The 25484-nt window shown below is 43.3% G+C and overlaps 1 protein-coding gene and 1 pseudogene across 4 annotated transcripts in view; one reads left to right on the top strand and one right to left on the bottom strand.

Moving 5' to 3' along the window:
- The window catches only part of KCNT2 (potassium sodium-activated channel subfamily T member 2), a 322338-nt gene that overhangs the window by 68810 nt on the left and 228044 nt on the right, over positions 1–25484 (bottom strand). For all 4 annotated transcript variants that reach the window (XM_075936723.2, XM_075936724.2, XM_075936725.2 and 1 more), the window contains one exon: positions 17694–17828. In XM_075936723.2, coding sequence (XP_075792838.1) covers positions 17694–17828 — 135 coding nt within the window. The remainder of the gene's footprint in view (positions 1–17693; positions 17829–25484) is intronic.
- On the top strand, positions 612–1605 carry LOC149523936 (histone deacetylase 1 pseudogene; annotated as a pseudogene).

Below are 25484 nucleotides of genomic sequence, written 5' to 3'. Positions count from 1 at the left end.
CAGCCTGGCCCAGAAGGTGCTCTAGGACCAGGTGCCCATGAAAATTAAGGAACTGTCGCAGGGCTACACCAAGGCCAGGGAACAAAGTTCCCACTCTGGGGCAGCACCTCAGATCTGCCACTTTTACGTGCAAATGGATGACATCCTGGGAGGGGGGGTAAATCAACCCCCCATCATCAACTCTGGCCAAGACATGCCCATCGTCAGCTTTCATGAGGGTGGGACTGTGGAGGAGGAGGAGCTGGCTAGCCTGGACAATATGCCTACAAGACAGGAAGTCGTCATCTGCCTGGAGCCGGTCCCCCCTTCCCTGTCTCCCAGGGTTTGAATGAAGCCATGGAAGGCACTTTCAGGTGAGTTTTATCACTTTCCCTACACACACAGGGGCAGGCGGTGGGCGGTGAGGGGCTGCCTGCACCTCGCTTGGTCTTCTTGGCCTGAGGCCCACACAGCAGCCTATGCACATGGATTCACTGTGTTTGGTGCGCTCGGGTGGCAGCAAAATGGTGCTGACATAGGGGACCAAGTAGAAAGTCTGTTACTACTATGATGGAGATGTTGGAAACTACTATTATGGCTAGGGCCATCCAACGAAACCCCACAGGATACAAATGACCCACAACCTCCTGCCAAACTATAGTCTCTACAGAAAAACGGCACCACATCAACCCCACAAGACAAATGTAGAAGAAATGACCAAGTATCATGGTGATGATTACATTACATTTCTGAGATCTATTCACCCTGATAACTTGTCTGAGTACAGCAAGCAGATGCAGAGATTCAATGTTGGGAAAGATTGCCCAGTGTCTGAATGGTTGTTTGAGTTTTGTCAGCTGTCTGCAGGAGGTTCTGTAGCCAGCACTGTGAAGCTGAACAAGCAACAGACAGATATTGCTGTGAATTGGGCAGGAGGCCTTCACCATGCTAAGAAATAGAAGGCTTCTGGCTTCTGTTACGTCAGTGACATTGTCTTAGCCATCTTAGAGCTCCTAAAGTACAACCAGAGGGTGCTGTATATTGACACTGATATTCATCATGGCAATGGCATGGAGGAAGCCTTTTACACCACAGACTGTGTCATGACTGCCTCCTTTCATAAGTACAGAGAATACTTCCCAGGAGCAGGGGATCTGTGGGATATCGGTGCAGGTAAAAGCAAGTATTATGCCGTCAACTATCCTACCTGGGACAGAATTGACGATGAGTCCTATGCAGCAATATGTAAGCCGGTAATATTGGTTCCAGCCCAGTGCAGTTGCCTTGCAGCGTGGATCGGATTCCCTCTCAGGGGACAGGCTGGGCTGTTTCCATCTGACCATCAAAGGTCATGCCAAGTGTGTGGAGTTCATAAAGAGTTTCACCTTGTCCATGCTGATGCTAGGAGGGGGTGGCTACACAATCTGCAATGTGGCAAGATGCTGGACTTATGAGACTGCTGTGGCTTTGGACACAGAAATTCTGCATGGAGTGCCCACACAGAGCGCTCAGCCCCATGACACTCTCACAAAGGAACCGCTCGCTCTTTCTCACAAGGTTCCTGCACAGGCCTGCCTTACTCCGAACCCCGGAGTGGGACACCCTCCTGTGACAAGCCACCACTAAGGAAGCTGGGGTCATGGAAATACACAGCAGTGCTGCACACAACACAGGTTTGTGCCCACACTTTTGAGCAGCATGTGCTCCCAGGCAAGTGCGGGGAAGCGGAGGAGACCAGTCCCCATCATAGGAACCTGCTGAGGAGTGAAGAGGAGTTGACGCTGGTAGCACTCTCTCTGGAAAGTGGCATCTGCAACTCACTCACCCCTCCCCCCAACCCTCAGCCTCTCCTCCAGCGGGCAAGGATAGAAGTTTTCTCTCTGCAAGATTCTTCCAGTGCCAGACCCAGCGAGTGTAGGACATGGAAGGAATTCAAGCCACCCTGTCCTCCCTCCTTCCCACAGGCTACTGGCTTGGCTTGTACATTCCCATGCCAGCTTCTCCCTGAGATGTGGGGGTAGTGAGGCTGCCCTGAGATGTCTGTCCCCCTGCTCAAAAGTGCCCGCTGTCTAAACAACATATGGCCTTGCTCAAAGCACATCACCATCATCTGAACCGAGACCTTCAGTGTTGGCTCAGAGATTAGGGCCAGGCTTCATGCACTTTGTCTCCTGGGGTGACTGCCCTTGTCATTTTTCTTCACAGCTGGGTCAGCTGCAAATGTGGCACGTCCAACACTTTCCACGTCAGGAACTCCTGGACTGCCCCTGGTCCCTCAACCAGAACTTTGAGGAGGTGTGCCAGAAGCAGTTTACCAAACACAAGGGGGGCCAGGCTGACCGGGAGCTGAGAAGAACCATCTGGCAGCAACTGTCCTGCCAGCATGAGACAATGTTCTCCTTTATCATCACCGTCGTGGAGCACCACATGATGGCCATTGAGCAGTCCACCAGCCACCCCTCAGCACCCACTCCTCCCCAACTCCCAGAAGCTGCTTCCCCCAACTCCCAGCACCCACCTCTCTAGCTTCTCCTCCTAGCCCTCCCCAGGAACTGCCATAGCCCGTGTACACGTGGTAGTGGGATATCTTGGGCAGCTAAGATACCTGAGACAGGCTCCAGTCTCATCCCAGTCCCAGTGCGGTGAGTTTCCAAAGTGCGATGGTGACGCGCTTCTGGAGAGGAATGGAGGGTTGCACGGGAGAGTCCCATCACCAGAGAGCAAGGACAAGCCAGTCTCAGAGATCCAGAAAGCTGGCCTTCCACATATGGAAGTTCTGGAGTGGCTGCTGGTCAGTGGGACTGTTCCCTGATGATCCAGTCCCACCAGTCAGAACTGGTCTCCCGGCACCAGAAGTGGCAGTGCATGGTGCACCAGGGAGGATAAAAGGGAATGTGGTACAGGAGGAGAACCTGGACTTGGGTGAGCAGGTTTCCCTTTTCGGGCTGGTCGTTGTCCTCCTGCAGCCCCATGTGGGCAGTCTGTATGAACTGCTCCATGAGGTGCTGCAGGAGGTGTAAGAGCCTGACACTGCTTTGCAGCACCTCCAGCTCCATGGCGGAAGTGCTGTGGCATCCACAAGGGTAATCAAAGCACCCGGTGTGAGTTGGCTATCCCTTGAGGAGGTGGGCAGAGGAGAAGAGGAGTGTGAGACATGGCTGTAGAGAGGAGCGCCTTTAAGCACAAGTCTGAGAAAGCCACTACAAGAAGTGACTGCTGTCCTGATGCCCTGACTGGAGAGCTTCTGGGAGGCTTTAAATACGATTCAGCCTCCAATCAGTATGGATGAGCTATTTCAATATAATTCTACACTATTTCAATGGGGACTTGTAGCATGGATGCGCTATTTTATAATAGTTATTTCAGAAGAATAATTTATTTCAAAATAACCTGGTAGTGTAGACATAGCCTCTGTGCCTTCAGGCTTCATATGAGCAGAGGACTGTACTCTGATAGGTACTGCACAATCAAGAGAGGGACAGCCCATGTCCCGGCAAGATTCCAGTGTCAATATGAAAACTCCCAAGAGTGGGATGAAGGGAATATTATTTACAGTTTTCAAATGATGAAATAGAAAACGAAAACAAAGTGGCATCTCCTATATTAGGTAACACAGAGCCTGTTGTAATGCTGAGAACAGAAGGTAGTTCTCACGTTCCAGTTCAATGCCTTGACCACAAAACTATCTTTCCTCTCTCCATTGCATATTGCTAGATGAGATTGGGTACCCAACTCCAGTGAGTTTCAATACATACATACCTGACAGTTCAGTTTCTAAATGTCCTGTTCTTGTGGCATGGTGACCTCTTTGTTATTTAAAAATACTATGCAAGTACTGCACAACTAGTTTACCCGGCATAGGTAAAGAAGCGGGGATTTAAACAATCCCCGCTTCATTAAAATAAACATGCCGCTGCGCTGTGCCGACAATCAGCTGATCCAGCACACTGCAGTAGTCTAGACGCGGATTGGTCGGCTGGGGAAGCCTTTGCCGACCGATCCTGTAATGAGTAGGGACACAAATATGCTTACTCAGAAAACAAACTTCTGAGATGGGTTGGAAATTTGCAAAGGAAGATGCAATCAGGGCTCTAAAACTCTTGTTTTGACCTATTTTTTTCCTAGGCAATGTCCAATCCAGCACTTATTTGCAGTTGCTCAAGCCTTAATTTCTCATGTCTCTGATGATCTTTCCAAAAGTATTCATGTGTTTCACAGTGAACTTAGACTTCAAAGTAAAGCATTCTGGTTTCTTGTGAAAAAATTACTTGAATCAACACACCTGAAATAATTCTCTCTTTAAAAAAGAACAATGTGTTGCACCACTATTATATTAATCTGAACTGTGAATATCTGTCTTACTTATTTGTCCTCAAATTCAGCCAATTATAATGGGTGTTCACTTGCCCTACTTGTGATCCATAAGGCCAGTGATTCATTAGTATTGAGTCTTGTTCCTCCCAAGATGACTTAGTCATGAAGGTCTTTTGGTTAAAAATTTCCTGGTGAGCAGGTAGGCTGACATCTTCTGTGGGGCCCCAGAAAAAGTATGGTGAAGGGCCGGTTCCATGGCCCCACAGCAGGTGGGGCCTTAATTGGAAGGGGCAGGGCTGGGAGCAGCCAGCTCTCTTCACCACCCTGAGCATGGCAAGACACCCCAGCCCTTAGTGCTGCTCAAAGTGCACGATGCAGCAATTTAAAGGGCCCAGGGTTCTAGCCTCCAGTGCCGTCATAGTAGCAGCAACAGTGGCTGGGAGCCCCTGGCTCCTTTGAATTGCCACCTCCCCCCATTGGCAGGCCTGCTGCTGAGCAATGCATCTTACAAAGTGGGGTTTTGTCCACAAAAGCTTATATCCAGATAGATCTGTTAGTCTTTAAGGTGTCACAGGACTCCTTGTTTTTACGGGACTAATACGTTAGTGTCAAATGAAATAAAAACCTGGGCACACTTTCTGAATGCTTCACCACACCACATCCTACAGGCCTTTTCACATCAGGTTTGAGGAGAAGGAATTCACTGGAATAGGAATGCAAGCAAACACTGAGCATTCAGCAGCAATGACTAAGATTTCATCTAAATAAATGTTTCTTAATGTCCTCTGTTGTTGCAATGGCAGTAGGAGCCCTGCTGATGTTAGACAGAGCTAAAGAGAAATTTGTCTTTCTTGAACACACTTATGAAAAGATGCTAAATGGACTGGGTAAGGGAAATTGTCAGTCTAATTTCAGGAAGTGGTGTTAAATAGATAATCAAACATTTTATGTGGGACACACAATAGGATCCATGTGTGACTTTTCACAACAAGCTACCAAATTTTCTATTTGCAACTGTACGTCTGTTTTTTTTTCTGACCCAGTAGGTAAAAACTTGAGATACATACTCAGAAAATTTCTAACATCAAGAGCCGTTCAGATGAAGAACTAGAACTTGGATTGGGAAGTGAAATAAATGCTTTAGTTCTATATTGCCAAATGAGTTCAAACTCTCAAGGTGATATGATCACTCAGGCCTGGTCTACACTAATGGAGAAAGGTGACTTTAGGTAGACAACTCCATCTATGTTAATTATGTAGCTGGAATCAAAGTACAGGCAGTCCCCGACTTACGCGGATCCGACTTACGTCGGATCCGCACTTACGAACGGAGCTTTCTCGCCCCGGAAGTCGTGGCGAGAAAGCCCCGTTCGTAAGCTGCTCCGGTGCCCCTGGTCTGCTGGAGACCGTCTCCAGCAGACCAGGGGCCCGGGCGGGTTCCCGCGCTTCTGAGGCTTTGCCAGAGCAAAGGACGGTCCCCAGCAGACCACAGGCTCCCGGATTGAAGCCGCAGCCGCGGGGGGGTCCCGCGCCTCTGAGGCTTTGCCAGAGCAAAGCCTCAGAGGCGCGGCACCCCGCTGCCGCTGCGGCTCTGCTCCCCGTGTCCCTGGTCTGCTGGGGGGGGGGGCGCAGCTAGTGTGCTCCCCCCCCCCAGCAGACCAGGCTTTTGTTTTGGACTCTGGGGCAGAGCAGCTGGGGCGCTGCCGATTGGTCCTGCAGCGCCTGTGGGCACTACTGGACCAACCCGGCAGCACCCCAGCTGCTCTGCCCCAGGTCCTGATTCAGCCGCTGCTGGTCAGTTTCAGCAGCGGCTGAATCAGGACGCCTGGGGCAGAGCAGATGGGGTGCTGCTGGGTTGGTCCAGTAGCACCCCAGCTGCTCTGCCCCAGGCGTCCCCAAGTCAGCTTCTGCTGAAACTGACCAGCGCTGACTACAGGAAGCCCCAGGCAGAGTTGCTCTGCCCCGGGCTTCCTGGAATCAGCTGCTGATCAGTTTCAGCAGCAGCTGACTTGGGGACGCCTGGGGTTCTTAAGTTGATTCTGTATGTAAGTCAGAACTGGCGGTCAGTTTCAGCAATGTCTGAATCTGGACGCCAGTTCCGACTTACATACAGATTCAACTTAAGAACAAACCTACAGTCCCTATCTTGTACGTAACCTGGGGACTGCCTGTATCTCAAATCACATTTTGGCACCGCCCACACAGCAGAAGGTCGGTGGAAGCACACTCTCCCATCAATTTTCCTTACTCCTCATAGGAGTAGGACTACTGGCACCAATAGGAGCACTCTCTCAATTCAAATTAGCATGTCATCACTAGACTCGCTAATTTGAACCCCGGAAGATCAGCTGCAGCAGCTCTGATCTTCTCTGTAGTGTAGAGCTAAAAGATTAAGAACCATATTTGTTTCAGCCTGGATGTTTGTAAAGACCATAGAATTTTATCTCTACTGTTCTCAGCCACAACATGTGTTCCACAAGTATCAGAAGGAAGACATAGGTGACCTTCCCATTTCAGACCAAAGGGAAAATTCTCATCACAATTGCATTCTCTGTCCTTCATTCAGAATCATGATCATTCAGAGTTTGTCCAGTCATAGTTTGTTTTCTCATAGCTGAGGAAAATCTGAAATGTGCAGGCCAGTGCCAAAGTGGATGCATTGTATTTTCTTCTGTGGTTGAGAAGGAGCGGGACTTGGACACAGAAAACACTCACAGCATGTTTTATTCAGCTTGCTGAGCATATGTTAGTCTGTCAGCCAGAGAGCTAGAGTTGAGACACAATTTGAGCTGTGCATTTTTACCAAATAGTCTGCCTGCAGTAAGCAATAGGCAAATAGATTTAGCATATGCTAAACAAATCATCACCATTATCATAAAATTTAACCTCCACACTTTTTTCTTGTGTTTTTATATATAAAAAACCTTGTTAGAGCCAATTTTCTGATGCAACCGTACTACCACCAAAAGGGAGGGTATATTGTAACATCAAGGTAACCAAAGCAATTTATTTTCAACTTCTTTTAAAAAAATCTCCTCTTTCAACTTTGGTTCCTTAGTTCTGCATTAATTCTGGACCACACAATGCATAATTATCAAAGGATTTGCTGGTAGAGGATTTTCTTGTATTAGCTTCTTATATCAGGCAGGTATTTAAATGTGAATATTAGCAATATAATGCTTACAGTCAACTGTAAAGGGAGGATTAGCACCTGATTTAATGACTGGATATACATAACTGAATGTGAAAGCAAGTTATTGGGTCCCTGGAAGAGCTGGATTTAGACCATCATCCTCCTATGTAAAGTGACCGCTGGTATTCAGTCATTTTCAACATTGTTCTTTAGACAGTAAGACTGTGTATAAATTAAGTCTGCCCTCTAGTGGAATTGCATGGGAAAGTACTCTGCAGCTATGAATCCAATTGTATCAAGACAATATTATCTCTATTAGCCTGTGCAGGGAAGTATGGAAGCAAGATGAGAACAGCCTTTAGGGAGCCACTATTCCTCATTCCATGCCAGTGAGTGAGGAGTGAGCTGGGATAGGCACAGCTGAGGGGATATGGAAGCAGAAATAGTCTGCTAATGGATTAAAAAAAGTAGCTTTATCCCCCCAAAATTGTTCATAGCTTCTCATTTCAGCATTATAAAAGGATTTTAAAGCACTGAAGTATTTTGTTGAGATATGTGGTTCATGACTACAATGGTCTTTGCAGCTTTGATCCAGCAGCTGAGGTGATCTGGAAGCAGAAATCCTTTGCCTCTAGACCAAGAGGAGAATCCAAAGAGAGAGAGGACTGCAGAAAGATTATTAAATCACAATCAGGCCTTAAATCACATCTGTAATGCTTTTTCCATCATCTCTGCTTACCTAGCAGACTCTGACCCTAGCAGACAAAGATCTGGACTCAGTTATTCATAGAGCCCTAAAAAGCTGTGGATATCCGCTTTATATCCATGGGTATCCACATCCACAAATGTGGATGCAGATATCTGTTGCTCATTTTTGCAACTGCAGATACAAATTTTGTAACTAGAACTCTGCATATGGATATCTGCTTTTTGTCCACAGGTATCTACATCTGCTGATGTCAATATGGATATCTGCAACTCATTTTTGTGGGTACAGATGCAGATACAAATTTTATATCTGCACAGGGCTGTAGTTATTCATGCATTCCTTCCCTCTCGACTGGATTATAGCAACATGATACACTTGGGCAAGAAGCCTTCAGCACCTAGAAAATTCCAACGGGCACAAAACATTGCAGGGTATCTCCTCAGCAATACAGGCCACTGTGAGCACATGACACACGTCCTCTACCCTCTACACAGAATTTCCAATTCAGTTCAAGGCCTTTCCTGATTGTCAAAGTCTCCTTGGCTTGGGCCCTGCATATCTAAAAGACCATCTAAAACTCTAGGATGAAGACAATTGCCTACAACTTCAGTACTTGACAAAATAATAATAAGGCCATCTGTATGAAAAAGGGAACTTTTTTGGGGGAGGGTGGGCCAAAACTGTGGCAAGAGCTCTCTCGGAACTAAGGAAACCTCATTATTTTCTGCTTCATATGCAGAGTTTTTTGTTTTGTTTTATTTTTAATCTTATCTTTCCAACATACACGTCGCAACATGTATATGTAATTTTAAAATGCCCTCAAAACCTACCAAAATAAGACACTTCACTGCATGTTCTTTTTGTCCAGAGATGAGATGAGAGAACAAACACCATATGAAGGATGTAGATGTGTTGCTTGATGCACTTCTCTAAGGAACTCAGATACTACAATCATGGGTACATTCTATATGTTGCTTTATAAAATAGAATGTGTGAAAGATCTGTTGCTATTAGTGTACTGTATACTGTAAATTAGCTGAATTGATGCAAAATGGTCTTAATGGACTTAATGGTCTTAAAATAGAATAACCATATAACTTGAAATTCTAAAGCCTGACCCAACACTTTCTCACCAAAAGCCTGAGTGGGCAGGCCTTGCAATAGGTGTTTAGGGTGTTTAGGGTCGAGAAAGACTTACCAAATAAATAAGAGAAGCTTATTCTAGAGTAAAAAAAAAAATCATCCACTGAGGAGGCCCTGCCTCTCACCCCAAGACTATCAGTGAAAATGTATTAGATAATTTCAACTGTTAGGATGAAACAGAACAAAAATAACCTTTTGGCCAGCCCACGCCTGTACATTGCCTGAAGCCAATATGTTTTATTTATTCTTCAAACCTAAGCTAAACATGTTATTTTGCATCCAAAATATTAAAGATTCATATAATATCAGTGAGAGTTATATATTCTTTCTTACTCCCTTTTGCGCTTTCAGTCAAATAAAGTTATAGCCTGTGCAAATGATCCTATAAACAATATTCGTCTTCTGAGAAGGAACGCAGCTTTCAACCGAGAAAGATTATTTATTCAATGCAGAACACTGAACAATGTCAGAGTGCATTCACAAGCATTAACAACATGGTCCACACTTTAATTTTATCTCACTGAGGTCAAAGAAAGCATTGATTCCTTTGAGAGAATGGTGTTTTAAATTTTTTGAATGGTTCCATTCAATGTGACTTGGTTTTTACTGTATATTCAATTTACTAAATTTTAAAGGACATAAAGTGGATAGCCACAAATTTGTAGGGTTCTAGATATAAAATTTGTATCCACATCCACATCCATGTCTGCAAAAATGAGCCATGGATATCTGCATCCACATCTGTGGATGTGGACACCCACGGATATAAAGCGGATACCCACAACTTTTCAGGGCTCTCTGAATAACTGAGGCCAGATCTTTGTCTGGTAGGGTACATCTAGACCAGGAGGGACCTACCCATTCCTGGCAAAGAGCCAAGATGTCAGTGGATGTTGCTGGGGCAAAGTTGTTGAGCAAAAAAAAAAAAAAAAGGACTGTCCCTTTAAGAAAACACATTCAGAGGCTTTTTTTTGGCCACATCACGCTCCCACTGGCCGGCACCATCTTTAATACTCCATTCTTAATGGCTGTGCCAGACGGCTGCCCTACACTCAGTGAGCAAAGGGAGCAGGGAGGAGAAGGCCATTTTCAGGAGCACAAGGACGGCTTTATAAGCCATGGGGAGTGGGGGGGAGGCTTCATGAGCCGCACCCTGTGTGGGGAAGCTTGTGAACCGTGGGTTAGCCACGGCTGATCTAGACTGTGAGGATCTATTGGGAAAAGATACGCAAATTGCGCTCCATATTTTGCGTATCTTTTTCTGATACTTTTGTCGGAAGAGCCTTTTCTGAAATTTGGCCCCATTTGGACTGGACCAAATGATGCAAAAAAACCCTCTTTTGAAAGCCCCCTTCTTCCTTGCAGAACAAGGAATATAGGGGCTTCTGAAAGAGCGCGTTTGCTCTTCTGCAAAAAAAAAAAAATGGAAGAGCAAACGTGTTCCCTGGACACTGCAGAGTTTTTTCAGGATACGGTATCCCCAAAAAACCCTGCAGTTTAGCTGTACCCCTAGGGTAAGAATCCTAGGTAAGCAGAAATTATATAAAACCCTACAGATGGCTGTTGCTGTGTGATTTAAGGCCTGATTGTGATTAATACTCATTCTTTAGTCAGCTCTTTCCTTGGTTCATCCTTTTGGTCCAGATCAAAGGAGTCTTCTATTAGTTTAACCCATTAGCAGACTATTTCTGCTTCCAGATCACCTCAGCCAGGCCTGTTGGATCAAATATGCCAAGACCACTGTAGTCATAAACCTCATATCTTAACAAAATACTTCATTGTCTTGAAATCCTTTTATAATGTTGACATAAGAAACTATTAACAATTTTCAAAGGATAAAGCTGCTTTTTTATTATAAAGTAAGTCTCAAATTTCTCTCCGCACAGCTCAGATTATTAATATACATAAACCCTTTCCCCTATCACATTAAAGCATTGACAATTTTTTAAAAATACTTTATTTGGGCATTATTTCTGCTAAAGAATATCACTTTGTGCCTACATGTATTAAATAATCTGTTCCAATATTAAACTTCTGACAGGATAATGCATATTTGGCTATCTTTGCCCACCCCTTCCACCTATAATTATTCCTTTAAATTTGTTATCACCCATCTTACTGCATGTGATTTAGCATGGACTGAAATCATTAATACAATTGATGTAATTGCCCCAATATTTAGCCCTATGGAACTCGTTACAAAATTCTGTGAAGAATACAAACCTCTAATCTAAATACTGTACATTTTTCCTAGCAACACATTATATCTATATAATAATACCTCATCAATATTTGATGCATTCTTTCTGCCTAATGTTGGTACACAGGGTGGAAACTAATTTCTGTTTCCTCTTTCATTTGTCTTATAAAATACAACTGGTGAAAGCTTTCTAAAAATCTAGTTCTGATAAATATTTTATTTAAGACCTATTTTTATCTTTTCTAACTTGGTCAAAAACACAAAGAAAATCTCACTCCTCTTTTGGCTTTCCTATAATATCTGTATTTATAATAATAACTATGCTTCAGACATGAGCTAATGCTGCCATCTAGTGAAAACATGGTGCAAGGTTTTAACAGATCTAGAATAATTTGTACAACCATTCACACAAGATGTATTTGTGCAGAATCAAATTAATTATGGATTTTCCAAACTTTTTGAGTACTTGACTTTGAAACCTTAATGTTCTCTAAATATTATTGTGTGTAATTGTCTCATTTTAAAAGCAAACTGAAACAAATGAAAGTAGGAATAAGGGATCTTTCATGTAGAAATAAGGGACCTTGTGGAAAAGGGCTTATTTTCCACAAGATCCCATCTAGACTGGCGCTTTTCTCCGGCAAAACCCCGATCCAGAAAAAAGCAGCAGCCATGTTCATGCAAATGCCACGGGGGATATTTAAATCCCCCGCGGCATTTGCAATTCCGAAGTGTCTCATTAGCATCCCTTTTACGGAAAAGGGTGCCAATGTAGACACAGCCATGGAGTGGGGAATACTTCAGGGCTACGTCTAGACTGGCATGATTTTCTGCAAATGCTTTTAATGGAAAAGTTTTCTGTTAAAAGCATTTGTGGAAAAGAGCATCTAGATTGGCACGGATGCTTTTCCGCAAAAGCACTTTTTGTGGAAAAGCATCTCTGCCAATCTAGACACGCTTTTGTGCAAAAAAAGCCCCGATCGCCATTTTCGCAATTGGGGCTTTTTTCGCAAAACAAATCTGAGCTGTCTACACTGGCCCTTTTGTACAAAAGCTTTGTAAAAAAAGCTTTTGCAAAAAAAAAAATAAAAAAGCAAATTGAAAGAGCCAGACGAATACCTAGAAACCATCTACTTCAAAACAGACCCAAGAAAACCAACAACAGAACACCACTTGTCATCACCTACAACCCCCAACTTAAACCTGTCCAACACATTATCAATAAACTACAGCCTATACTGGAACAGGATACCATACTCCAAGAGGCTCTGGGAGACAGACCCATAGTCTCCTATAGACAACCACCTAACCTCAAGATGATTCTTACCAACCACCACAGGACATACCACACTAATACCAACCCTGGTACCTTCCCTTGCAACAAACCCCGTTGCCAGCTTTGTCCACATATTCATTCTGCTGATACCATTATTGGACCTAACCAAGTGAGTTATAAGATCAAGAACACATATTCCTGCGCATCCAGAAATATAATCTATGCTATCATGTGCTGAAAGTGTCCGTCTGCTATGTACATTGGACAAACGTCTCAGACACTTCGCCAAAGGATTAATGCCCACAAAACAGATATCAGACAAGATCACAAAGAAAAAACAGTTTCTTGCCATTTTAACCAGAAAGGACACGCTCTCAATGACTTAATCACCTGCATTCTGCTACAAAGACCTTTTACATCTGCACTTGAAAGGGAATCCTCTGAACTGTCATTCATGTTAAAATTCGACACTTTCCAAAAGGACTCAACAAACACTTGAACTATCTCACCCATTACCAAGATAGTTTCCCCAATTATCACCTCTAATACCATTAACTCACAAACATCCCACTCTCCCTACCTCTAATATCATCAATTCACAGACACTTACCTTCCTTCCTCCCCCCCCCCCCGCATTCCCCTCCTATTCTGCAATGTGATTTGTCCTTTTCATATTTGTTCATTTTTTTTAATTGTATCCTTTGGTATATATGGTTGTGACTACTTTCTTCCACTATTTGATCTGAGGAAGTGGGTCTGGCCCACGAAAGCTCATCATCTAATAAACCATCTTGTTAGTCTTTAAAGTGCTACATTGTCCTGCATTTTGCTTCAGCTACCCCAGACTAACACAGCTACATTTCTATCAGTGTTCTTGCGGAAATTCATACGGCCAGTGTAGACAGCTGGCAAGTTTTTCCGCAAAAGCAGCTGCTTTTGCAGAAAAACTTGCCAGTCTAGACACAGCCTATGGGTTTTAAATGTGTGAATGAAAATCATCAAGGGAGGCCTCAGTGCCTGGGCAGCCATATGAAAATAGCCTTTTGTCCTTAAGTCTTAGCACTGGTTGGTTTGGGGAAGTCACATGTCCACCCCAACTGGCCAGGTGACTTCCCATGCAAAAAGGGACTTTTTATAAACAATAGGAAAGTAGGAGTCTTTTGTCTGTGGCTGGCACACCCAAGCGAAGGAACCAAAGACCCCAGGGTAAGGGACAGCCCTGGCTTGGAAGGCTTTGCTGGAAAAGAGAGTTTTAGGGTGAGTTTGTAATGAGTTTGTGTACTAAGGGTTCAGTGTTAGAGTTAGCTAAGCATTTTCTGTTATTTTGAGTTTATCTACTTCGCTCTGCCTGTTCCCACTTATAACCACTTAAATCCTACTGTTTATACTTAATAAAATCACTTTTATTTTCTGTCAAACCCAATGTAAATAATTGAAATAATTGATACCTGGGGAGCCAACCACTGAGTACATTTTCCTTTCATTGATAAAAGAGGGCTTACCCAAATAATTTATTGGGGGTTTTGATCCAGTCTGGGGAGTGGTATCCCAGGAAGGTGGGCCCAAAACTGCACTCTCCTTAGATTTGAAGAGTTTCGGTGTCTGTACAACTTCTCGGGCGGGGGTTAGGGGGAAGCAGGGGAAAGGAGGGAAGGCCAGAATCTCAGCTTGAGGCCTTTGGTTGGGGGAGACCAGGGAGCTGGCCCAGCAGAACCGAGTAGTGAGAAGACCCAGAGAGTGGGAAGGCGAGAGGCAGTGGCTGTGTCAGCACTCCGGGAGGCACCCCCAAGTGATCTTCTGTGACCTCTCCCCATCACACATCTAAACTAAAGAGTCTGGGAAAGCCCACTGGGTGGATGGCAAGCCCCATGCATGTTATTTAAAGATATATAATGGATTTGACAAAACTTGTATTGTTCAGGAGAACGCTGGGAAGTATAAGAAATATATTTCTGGGGGAAAATCTAAGAGTGGGGCCACTCGGAAGTATAACCAAGGGCTGGAGACAAGTGTGGCTGACAGGCTGCACTAAAACACACACTCGGAGGGTGTGACTTGTATGATAGAAGGATGTTTGTGACCAGTGAAGGTGAGAGCTAAATCAGCAAGGCTTTATAAGGGATCCAAATTTATAAGGCAGCTCATTAGCCAGGAATGTACTCTGGTATGTCAGATGCCTAAGTCCAGACTTGGCATAGCCCAAAGCCGCTCAGAGTTTCAGCTCAACCACGAACTGGCTCTGTGCAAACTGAATCTCTGGCTGTGTCTACACTGGGCCACTTATTCCAGAAAAGCAGCCGCTTTTCCGGAATAACTTGACAGCTGTCTACACTGGCCCCTTGCTTTTCCGGAAAAGCAATGACGATCTACAGTAAAATTGTCAGTTTTTTCCGGAAAAACTATGCTGCTCCCGTTCGGGCAAAAGTCCTTTTCCGGAAAAACTGTTCTGGAAAAGGGCCAGTGTAGCCAGCACAGTAGTCTTTTCCGCAAAAATGCCCCAATCGCGAAAATGACGATCGGGGGTTTTTTCCGGAAAAGCTCGTCTACATTGGCCACAGACGCTTTTCCGAAAAAAGTGCTTTTCCGGAAAAGCATCCTGCCAATGCTTTTTCCGGAAATACTTATAATGGAAAACTGTTCCGTTTTAAGCATTTCCGGAAAAGGGTGCCAGTGTAGATGTAGCCTCTGTGAATATAGTTACTAACATGTAGGAAGCCGTTGGTGAGCATGTGCCACCTTCATTTTTTAAAGGTCTCATGACTTGGATTTTAGAGGATTTCCATGCAGTGGTAAAAGGCCAACGCCTCCCATAAAGACCATTCCCACAAAGTGCTAGATTTTTCAAAGAAAGGTCTTCATATTTTTTTAAGTATCAGAGGGGTAGCCGTGTTAGTCTGAATCTGCAAAAGCGGCGAGGAGTCCTGTGGCACCTAATAGACTAACTGAAGTGTAGTAGCATAAGCTTCCGTGGGCATCTGACGAAGAAGGTCTTTGCCCACGAAAGCTTATGCTCCTACACTTCAGTTAGTCTATAAGATGCCACAGGACTCCTCGCCATTTTTTTTAAGTGGGCAAAAGAATTATTTTTTCCTCTAGCCTTATTCATAGAAATGGCCCCAATTATTTTGGTAATATTTCAAAAGGAAAAAAAAAAGATTTCACAAAACAAGATGATTACAAATGAAACCCCCCTTCACCTCACAGTCAGTTTCATATCATTTATCACTTGAGATGGAATGCAGCTTCTACAATATTTGCAGATGAAATTTCAACACACTTTAGATTATCAGAATGAAGGGTCCAATCCTACAATCTTTTCTTTGTCAAGTCCTTGGAATTCATTTGAGGGGATAATTCTCATTAAGATGTACTGTCATCTCAAGGTCTAATAGTTAAACTGGGCTACCCTGGCAAAAATGTATTTGGAATGAGTCATTTACTCATTTTTAGGGCTCTAGGCCACGCTTTCACAAGGTACAGTACTTATGTACAGACCTATCTTTGAGCATGTGAATAGTGCTTTTGTAGCCAATTGGCTATTCATATCCTTTATGCTAAGTATGTACTTAGTGCCCTTGCTGAATCAGAATCTTGAAGAAGTGTCATTGAATTCTAACCAGGTCAGGGGAACTGATATCTTCTGTGGGCCTTTGGACAAATTAGGGAGCCTGGGGGGACAGCGCTACGTTACAGAAGAGGCAGGGCCTCAAGCAGAAGGGTGGGATAGGAGCAGGCAGCTGCCACAACCCCTAGGACATGGTGCACCCCCCAGCTGTCAGAGCTACACAGAGCGATGTAAAGGTCCCCTTGGAATCACTGGACCCCAGGACAATTGCCCCCTTTGCCTCTGCTGTTGGCAGGGTATGAAAAACCTTAGCTGAAACATATTGCACTTCATGAGAGCACCATCCCCTCAGCCTCTTTCCCCATTTTCTCATTATGAGCAGTCCTTTTTCACGAGATGTTTTTCCCTTCTTTGTGATCTTTGTGAGTGACTCTTCTGGCAAAAACAAGCAAGGTTTTGTTCTGATTTCTTTCATTCTTTGAAGAGTCTGCCTTGCTGCTAAAAATCTGTGCTTAGAGAGAGGATTGAGTGTTTTACTAAAAACTGTGTACTGATCTACCAAATGTGCTAGAAGGCATTTGTTCTTCTGCATGGGAAAACAATTAGTGGGACCTAACGCATCAATAATTCAGGTATTGGCGAGTGTTCTTTTTACAGTTAATCTCGATGGTATAGATATCATTATGACAAAAGGGAAGAGAGCCTTCTGTAGTGGGATCATGTCTGACTACTTCTGTTAATTTGCCACGATCACAGACTTTCTTCTAGGAGCATGTCAGATAGAAAAGAATGTAAAAATTATTAAGATCGGATCTACTTATGATACAATGGTTCTCTTAACAAATTTGAATGAACAATTTAAAGTACTTCTCTGAACACTTTAGAGCCTTCTAATTATTAGACCTAAAAAGCAACTCTTATGACCATATACACTTGTATCTTCTAGTTCCTTACCATAGTTTATTTCTAGATCATTTGCAAGCAATATAATACCAACTATGAGAGAGAACAGATTTTTTTTTCTTCAAAATTTGGATTCAGATTTTCCCTCACTTTCCCCTGGAACATTGTGACATGCAGTACAGACCTTAATTATTGGTCAACTCTCAAAAGAGGCAGAATGTTAGATAGGTTCAAAATCTGAGCAACAATCTAAGTTACTGTACATTGGTCCTTCACCCAGTGACCTGAGCATATTACCACGAAGGAGCAATAACTTTTGCTTATTATATAAAGTAGTGTTTAAGAAAAAAAAAAAAGGAAGCTCCGAGAAATAGTTGAAAAGTCACACTCCCAGTCTCCCCCTCCACAAAAAGAATTCTAAAATATTTCACACTTAACATAGCTGTATTGGTTAATTACCAAATCACTTACCTAAAGAGAGTTTGTACATTGACAATAGTCTTGGCATCTGCCATATAGTCTTCCTCAGCACTCATAGTACTTTCCTTGTCCACGACCACCATGTTGGCCGCGAAGGTCACGCCACATCTTAGCAAATCATCTAGGCTGTTGCAAAGAGGAACAAAGTTAAAAACCAAAATAAATACATGCCTGAATAACTCAATTAGAAAAATAAAAATTTAGAAATTAGAATAGAATTAGAAAAACATAGAAATTTTTTTCTAGGAGTTCATCAATCTTAAAGTTGATTTCTACCACTTGGTGGTGATGTCTGAAAGCACTGTAACTATCAGCTTCATGTAAGTGTTTCAGGAGAATAGAGACAATATGATTAATGAAAATGTTTTAAGAAGTAAAATAGAATCCTGCTGGTAGAATGCCAAGAATTGCTTGTCTTTCCACATTCTCTAAAAGAATGTTAGAAAGACAAGCAATTCTTGGCATTCTCTAAAAGAATGTTGGTAAAATTACTCTGTGTATGTTGCTCTTCTCCTACAAGGACTTTCACAACTCATTACATTGTCATTACCCATTTTATATAAGTGTCTTGCATCCTATGCAAAAGAAACTTTTCACATATCAAGGGCCTTTGCACAGGTTAGAAAATTTCCATGATAGGCTGCCCCTATCACCTCATCATTCCTCACTGTCCTCCTTTTCTCCTGTTTTCCCTCTTATGCTTGCACAGGGTTAGCTTTTCAGAAGCAGCAGCAGCAGCCTCACACATGCAAGAGCAGGAATTACATTATTTCATAGCACAGTATTCCACACAAAGCATGTAGCAGCAACTACCAAAGGATTTCCTTTCCCCGCCCAAAAAGATAAAGCCAGTGTCTCTTGGGAAAAGACAAATCAAGATCCATATTGACAAAGTCACTAGAAAACATGGTTTCAATGTTTTGAGTACATCTAAATATTTTTAGATCCACAAGTGTATACAATAAAATATAGCATGTATTAATGTGAGTTTGTGGTATATACGTAACATAGAATAAAAGAAGAACAAAATTTAGCCACTGACTTTTTTCTTAAGTAAAATACACTATATAAAATACATGTATAAATAGAAATAGACCTTGAAAATCCAATTAATTTATAAGTTCTTCTGCCTCATTTAATAAATACATAGCAGCCACTTTCACTTATGCTCTCCTTTCCCAATTAATCCATTTAAACTAAGCCCCAAACCTCTTTTACAGGCCAGTGCTTTGATTGCTGCTAGGCCCTATCATGGGGTGGCCGGGAGGGCCATTTGTCCCAGGCCACTGGAGACATAGGGTATGTCTACACTACCCCGCTAGTTCGAACTAGCAGGGTAATGTATGCATACCGAACGTGCAAATGAAGCCCGGGATTTGAATTTCCCGGGCTTTATTTGCATAAGCCGGCCGGCGCCATTTTTAAATGCCGGCTTGTTCGAACCCCGTGCTGCGCGGCTACACGTGGCACGGGCTAGATAGTTCGAACTAGCTAGCCATTCCGAACTATCTGTACGCCTCGTAGAACGAGGTGCACAGATAGTTCGGAATGGCTTGCTAGTTCGAACTATCTAGCCCGTGCCGCGTGTAGCCACGCGGCACGGGGTTCGAACAAGCCGGCATTTAAAAATGGCGCCGGCCGGCTTATGCAAATGAAGCCCGGGAAATTCAAATCTCGGGCTTCATTTGCAAGTGCGGTATGCCTACATTACCACCCTAGATCGAACTAGGGTGGTAGTGTAGACATACCCCCTGAGATAATGTACTTTGAAAAGGGATGAGAGGAAGGAAGAACTCAGGAGTCTCCTGAGGCGTTGCTTTCATGAAGAGTAGGGGAGTAAGAAAGTGAGAAGCACAGGTTTGAGATAAAAGAAACAGAAATTGTAAGTCTCTTGTATATTTGTGGAGAAACCAGAGCTGCAGCAATGAGAGACCCATGCAGAGATGCAGGGCCAGAACAATTGAATTATTGCTGGGGAGACTGCTGAACCTTAATTTATTGATGGTGGGGAGCACAAATTGATTTGAAGAGTGCTACCCTGTATTCATTTAGTAGAGGAACAAGGACAGTGAAGAGGCATGGTTGGCCTGGCCAGTAGGGATAGCTCACCTAAGGAGTTGTAGACCCAAGCCATGAAGGGTATTAGATTAGGCTCATACTATAGGGTCTATTTTAAATACTTTTGTTCTTTTTTGGAGCTCATTAGCTATAGGCTAGAGCCCGAAGAGTAATTAGATTTGTCTAGGTTTGTCTGCCTTTTATACGTTGCAGCGAGGGCAGCAGAATGAATCTGTTCAAAATATTTCCTTAAACTGAGAGGGTATGTCTACACTACAGCACTAATTCGAACTAACTTAGTTCGAATTACTTAATTCGAACTAAGCTAATTCGAACTAGCACATCTAGGGGAGGGGGAAACCTGGGAGGTGGGAGCAGGAAGGGAGTGGAAGGGGAGGAAGGGAAGGGAAAGCTCAGGGTTGGGGGTCCAGCTGGCTCTCCCGTCTCACAACACTGCGGGTGCGGGGTACTCAGGGGGGAGCGGGTGTGGAGGGTGGGGCAGGAGGGACGGGGGGTGCGGAGGAAGTGGGAGAGGGAGCAGAGGCAGCAGTGGTGGGAGGAGGAGCGAGAGCTGGGGCAGCCGCAGTAGCCGGAGCAGGAGGAGGCAGGAACCCGGTCCATCAGGGTCTGGAGGTGGCCTCTGAGGCCACGGCCCTGCTCCTCCAGTGCATCCACACTCCGCTGGCGCAGCCGAAGGTCCTTCTGGACCCAGTGTTCCTGGTTGCGGAGCAGCTGCTCCATGAACCGGAGGTGCTGCCGCTGGTACTCCTCCTCATTCCTGGCACGCCTGCTGGCCCGGGCACGGGTGGCTGTTGCAGGCGGGGTGGTGCGTCCTGCAGTCCCAGGTGCTGCGGCTGTGGTGAAACAAGAGCAGGGGTCAGTTCTCCCTGGGGACAAGGTGGGTGAAACCCAGCCCCCCTCTGCAAGGCCAAGGCCCCTGCATTACACCCAGCTGCTGCTCCATGGTGGGCAAGGCCCAGGCGCACGGTCCCTGGGCTCCCTCTCCCCCCCAACCCCCCGTACACATAAGGGGAGCATGATGGTACTTACAGGTGGAGGCCTCCCTGGCCTCGGATGACACAGCAGATGTGGTCTGTGGGGTTCCTCGGGGGTCCTGGGTCATGGGCAGGCTCCCGGCAGGCTCCTGGCTTGCAGCGTCCTCCAGCTCCTCCTCCTTGGTGTCCAGTACGGGTCCCTCTGCCCTGGGGTCGATGACCACCCGGGGGGCATGGATGACGTGAGCCCCCAGGATGCGGTCCAGGGCGTGAAAGTGGGGGCAGGCCTCCGGGTTGGCCCCTGGCAGGCAGGCCCGGGAGTAGGACTGCCGCAGGTCCTTTATTTTACAGCGGACCTGCTCCCGGGTCTGCTGGTGGCCTCTTGCGGCCAGGCTGTCAGCCATGCTGCCGTAGACAGCCACGTTCCTGTGGCTAGTGCGGAGATCGTGGACATTGGAGGCTTCCCCCCAAACATCGATGAGGTCCACAATCTCCGCACTAGACCAAGCGGGCGCCCGCCTCTTGCAACCCCGAGCAGGCTTCTGGGAGCCACCAGGCTGGTCCCGGGAAGAGGCGGAGGGCTGGGTGGCATCGGGTGGCTGGCTCATGACGTGCCAGGTGCAGGGTCTGCTGGCTGGGTGCTGGCAGGCTTGCAACTGGCACAAAATGTGTAGCCAGCCCGTGCCCCTTTAAGGGCTCCGGGGCCAGGAGGGGGGCAGACAAGTTTCCCTGGTGTTGGCCAGAGTGGCCACCAGGGCAAGCTGAGAAGGGTTAGCCTCCCACTAGTTCGAATTAAGTGGCTACACAGCCCTTAATTCAAACTAGCTAATTCAAACTAGGCGTTAGTCCTCGTAGAATGAGGTTTACCTAGTTCGAATTAAGCGCTCCGCTAGTTCGAATTAAGTTCGAACTAGCAGAGCGCTAGTGTAGCGCCTATCAAAGTTAATTCAAACTAACATCTGTTAGTTTGAATTAACTTTGTAGTGTAGACATACCCAGAAGGATATGGTTTGAGACATCAGCCTGATGCATATGCTTAGTTTGGGGCCAAAAGGCATTGCGTAAAATCCGGAAGCCTTGAATTTAACCAGTGCTCAGCCATGCGTGAATTAAATAAATATATATAATGGATTATGTTTCAAAATCAACTACCATAGTTATAAATGAACTTCAGCCATTTCCTCTTAAATGTGCCCAGATAATCTCTGAATTAGATAGGTTTGACAACAACAACAAAAAATCCATGGTGAGTTTTGTTTGTTCCTCCCAATCCCACCCTACAGAAAACTTAAATGTTATAGTCAGAATTAAAGTACTGAAATATTTTGGCTGAAAATAAAAATATTTCAGTTTAGAAATACTATCATGGGACCTCATGGAACTGTAGTTTAGTTGCCTGCCCTGTTCTCCTCTATGGGCTAGGCTCCCTAGTCAGACTAAATCACCTATGGTGCATAAATATATTTTTCATGCAGAAAGTAAAGATGGCAAATCATGGAAAGTTTATGGACAGGGAACATCATGGGAAATGTAGTCCACAAAAAAATATTATAATTTTGGATTTTAATGAAATCGATATTTCACTTTGTGGAAGAAAAACTAAACAATGTTGATCAGAAAAAGTAATAGGACACTAGGGCTGTGTCTAGACTACATCCCTCTTTCGACAGAGGGATGTAAATTAGACACTTTGAAATTGGTGCTTTTTCAAAAAAGCACTATTACGAAAGTGAAACTGTAGTCTAGTGAAACTGTAGTCTATTTCCTTCGAAAATAGAAGCCTTTTTCGAAAGATCCTGTACTCCTCAAAAAATGAGGTTTACAGGATTTTTCTAAAACGGCTTTTATTTTCTAACCATGCCAATTTTCTTCCACAATTTGATCTGAGGAAGTTGGCCCATGAAAGCTCATCACCTAATAAACCATCTTGTTAGTCTTTAAAGTGCAGCATAGTCCTGTCTTTTGTTTCAGCAAGACCAGACTAACACAGCTACATCTCTGTCTTACTCTTGATCTTACTGCCCATATAACGATATAACAGATATGTTTTTATGGTTGTTTAATACATTTTCTGTAAGCTTAGTTAAAATGTAAACATATCTATTTACCATTCAATATATTTGCTCTTCTGTCTAAAACTATATTCTATTTCTGCTGTTACACACCATTACTCCAATCTAGTTTCCAGTTAAGCAAATAGTCTTTCCATTGTCTTTAACAGCAATTGTGTTAAGAGCTAAATGCATAAACTCTGAATGGGGGGGAGGTTGTAGGTAAATATTTTTCATCAGAAAATGCTAATTTCTTTAATCCAGAATCATTTGTATAATAGGGTCAATTTTGACAAACTTTCAACTTAAATTTTTTTGAAAAAAATTCAAAATTGTTGGAATTTCATATTTAACACTTTTTTAATAGAAAATATTTTTTGTTTGAAACAACTTACATTGCAAACTAAAATTGTTTAACCTTAGAAATGAATGCCAAAATTAAAAAAACTTGAAATTAAAACAAAATGTTTTTATTTTATTAAAAAAAATCAGATTTTCAGTTCACAAGGAAACAAGACCTTGACTTTTCATGCCAATTGGACTTCACAGTTCTTGTGGGACAAGAAAACCATATCCTATCCAGCTCTTTGAAATTTCCAATATCGATTTTAACAATATTCTATATTAATAGTTTGAGAGATATATAGTTGGTAATGAAATTTAATGTCATTGGTACCTATTGGTATGCATTTAACCTGCTCATATATCAAACTCTAATCTTTTTCTTAATAAACTAAATTTCATTCTGCATTCTACCATTGTGTTGACCTTTGAAAATATAGCCCTCGTGACTACCAGTAGCACAACTGCATATAACAAAGTTTTCATATTTTGACAATATCTCAGTTGTTCTAGTTTTCACAGCTGAATAAGTTTAGAAATGTTTTAGTTAACTTACTACTACTACACTCAAGCACTTTTAAAAAATGACCAGATACTGACTTTCTTCCTAATTATTAAAAGCAAAATAAATAAATAAATAAATAAATAAATAAATAGATACATAAAATAGTCCCTTATCAAACATATCTATTATCCTAATTTTGCCTTTTTCTTAGACAGATGTTATCTACAGTCCATGGGCAGTATTCACAATACATATTAGACATGACTTACATATGGAACATTGTAGATCAAATCTGCTAATTGAGGCCCTATTTTGATCAATCTCAGAGTTTTCTTCTGACCATTTCTCTGGATGTTTCCCATGAAAAACCACAGAGTAGTGAATGGAAATTAAAACTAAAAGGACAGAGCCGCAGATGGTATAAAATAATCATATATCCATTAAAGGGATAACAGTTCACAGCAGCTGGATCAATGCCTCAATATTTTTCTACATCTTCACTCATAACTCAGATACATCTTTCATTTGCCTATTCTCATTCACATTTGTATGGTTAGACATACCTCCATCCTTTTCTGTCAAGTAGCTGAATCTTGTAGGGAGTAGAAAAAATGTTGGTTAAAGGAAATTCTGTTTTAACACTGCTGCTTAAACCACTTTCTTCCACTGTATGTGCACATTTAAATCACATACTGAAATAAAAAATCCATTTCAAAGGTTTGGTACAAACCGAATGGCTTGTCTATATTGCCCTGCAGTTTGGAATATGGTGGGTGAATAGCAGTGTGCACCAAAGTGCTGTACTGTCATTTCCCAGATGGATGCTATGAGTGAGAACTGAAAGGTTCCTTTTTAGCACACACTTAAATCTTTGCAGTCCTTGTGCCAAAGGCTTACTGGACTGGGGTCAAACAAATTTTAAAGTTAAGCCTAAAATGAGCATTTTTTGTATTGAAATCCTTTGGCAGAAATTTGAAATTCTAAATGTCAGCACCTTTGACACAAACCATGCATGCAAGGATATTTTCCATGTATCATCACCAAACATAAACATGCAGTAGCAAAACACAGCACATGACAAACCACTGAACACTACAATGTTTAGAGTTCTGAGGATTATTTTACCTACTTGTCAATAGAGCCCACCATGTAGTAAACCATTGGGAACCAACAGATTGCATCCAGAAAATGCATATCTGGCCTAAGCAGCAGATGGGTTACAATGAAACACAACATCACAACAGTTGCATCTTTTTGGAAGAAACTGAATAAGCTATGTTAGTTTGTTTGGGAGAGAGAGGATGGGGAAACTAGGAAATGTTAACATTTGAATATTTCTGGGCATAAACATTCAGTGTTTGCTTTGGTCATGATGAAGCGTGATCAAATTTAACTGTGCTTATCTGATAAAAGTTGGTAGTCTTCTAAAACAAACTTTATGGCATAATCATACTCCAAATGCTTTCTTTAAAGAAAAGACTAAAGAGTCCTTACTCAATTGTATTCCATGATCCAGAAAAAAATGAAAATAAAGATCCTTTGAACGAATATACTGATTGAGACCAGATCCATTATAGTTCCATTAAAATCAATCTTGCACCACGTATGGACCCTGCCTTGTCATTTCTCCCTAAAAGGTCTGCATGTCTTCCAACAGTGGGCATTTTCTTTTCCTTTCGACACCGTCTGAAATAAGCGGGCTACTTTTAACAAAGTAATTGTTGCTTGACATCGCTGGGTGGAAATAAAGTCAAAAGCTAGTTCTAATCTCAAAGAAATTTCATTTTAAAAAGGGAATGAAAGGTAATATAGTCATGTGCTGCATCCTTTC

This window comes from Pelodiscus sinensis, chromosome 9, assembly GCF_052426305.1.
Source record: "Pelodiscus sinensis isolate ZL-2025 chromosome 9, ASM5242630v1, whole genome shotgun sequence".
NCBI lineage: Eukaryota > Metazoa > Chordata > Testudines > Trionychidae > Pelodiscus > Pelodiscus sinensis.
The sequence above is the reverse complement of the archived record's forward strand: the minus strand, read 5'-3'. Positions and strand labels throughout refer to the sequence as shown.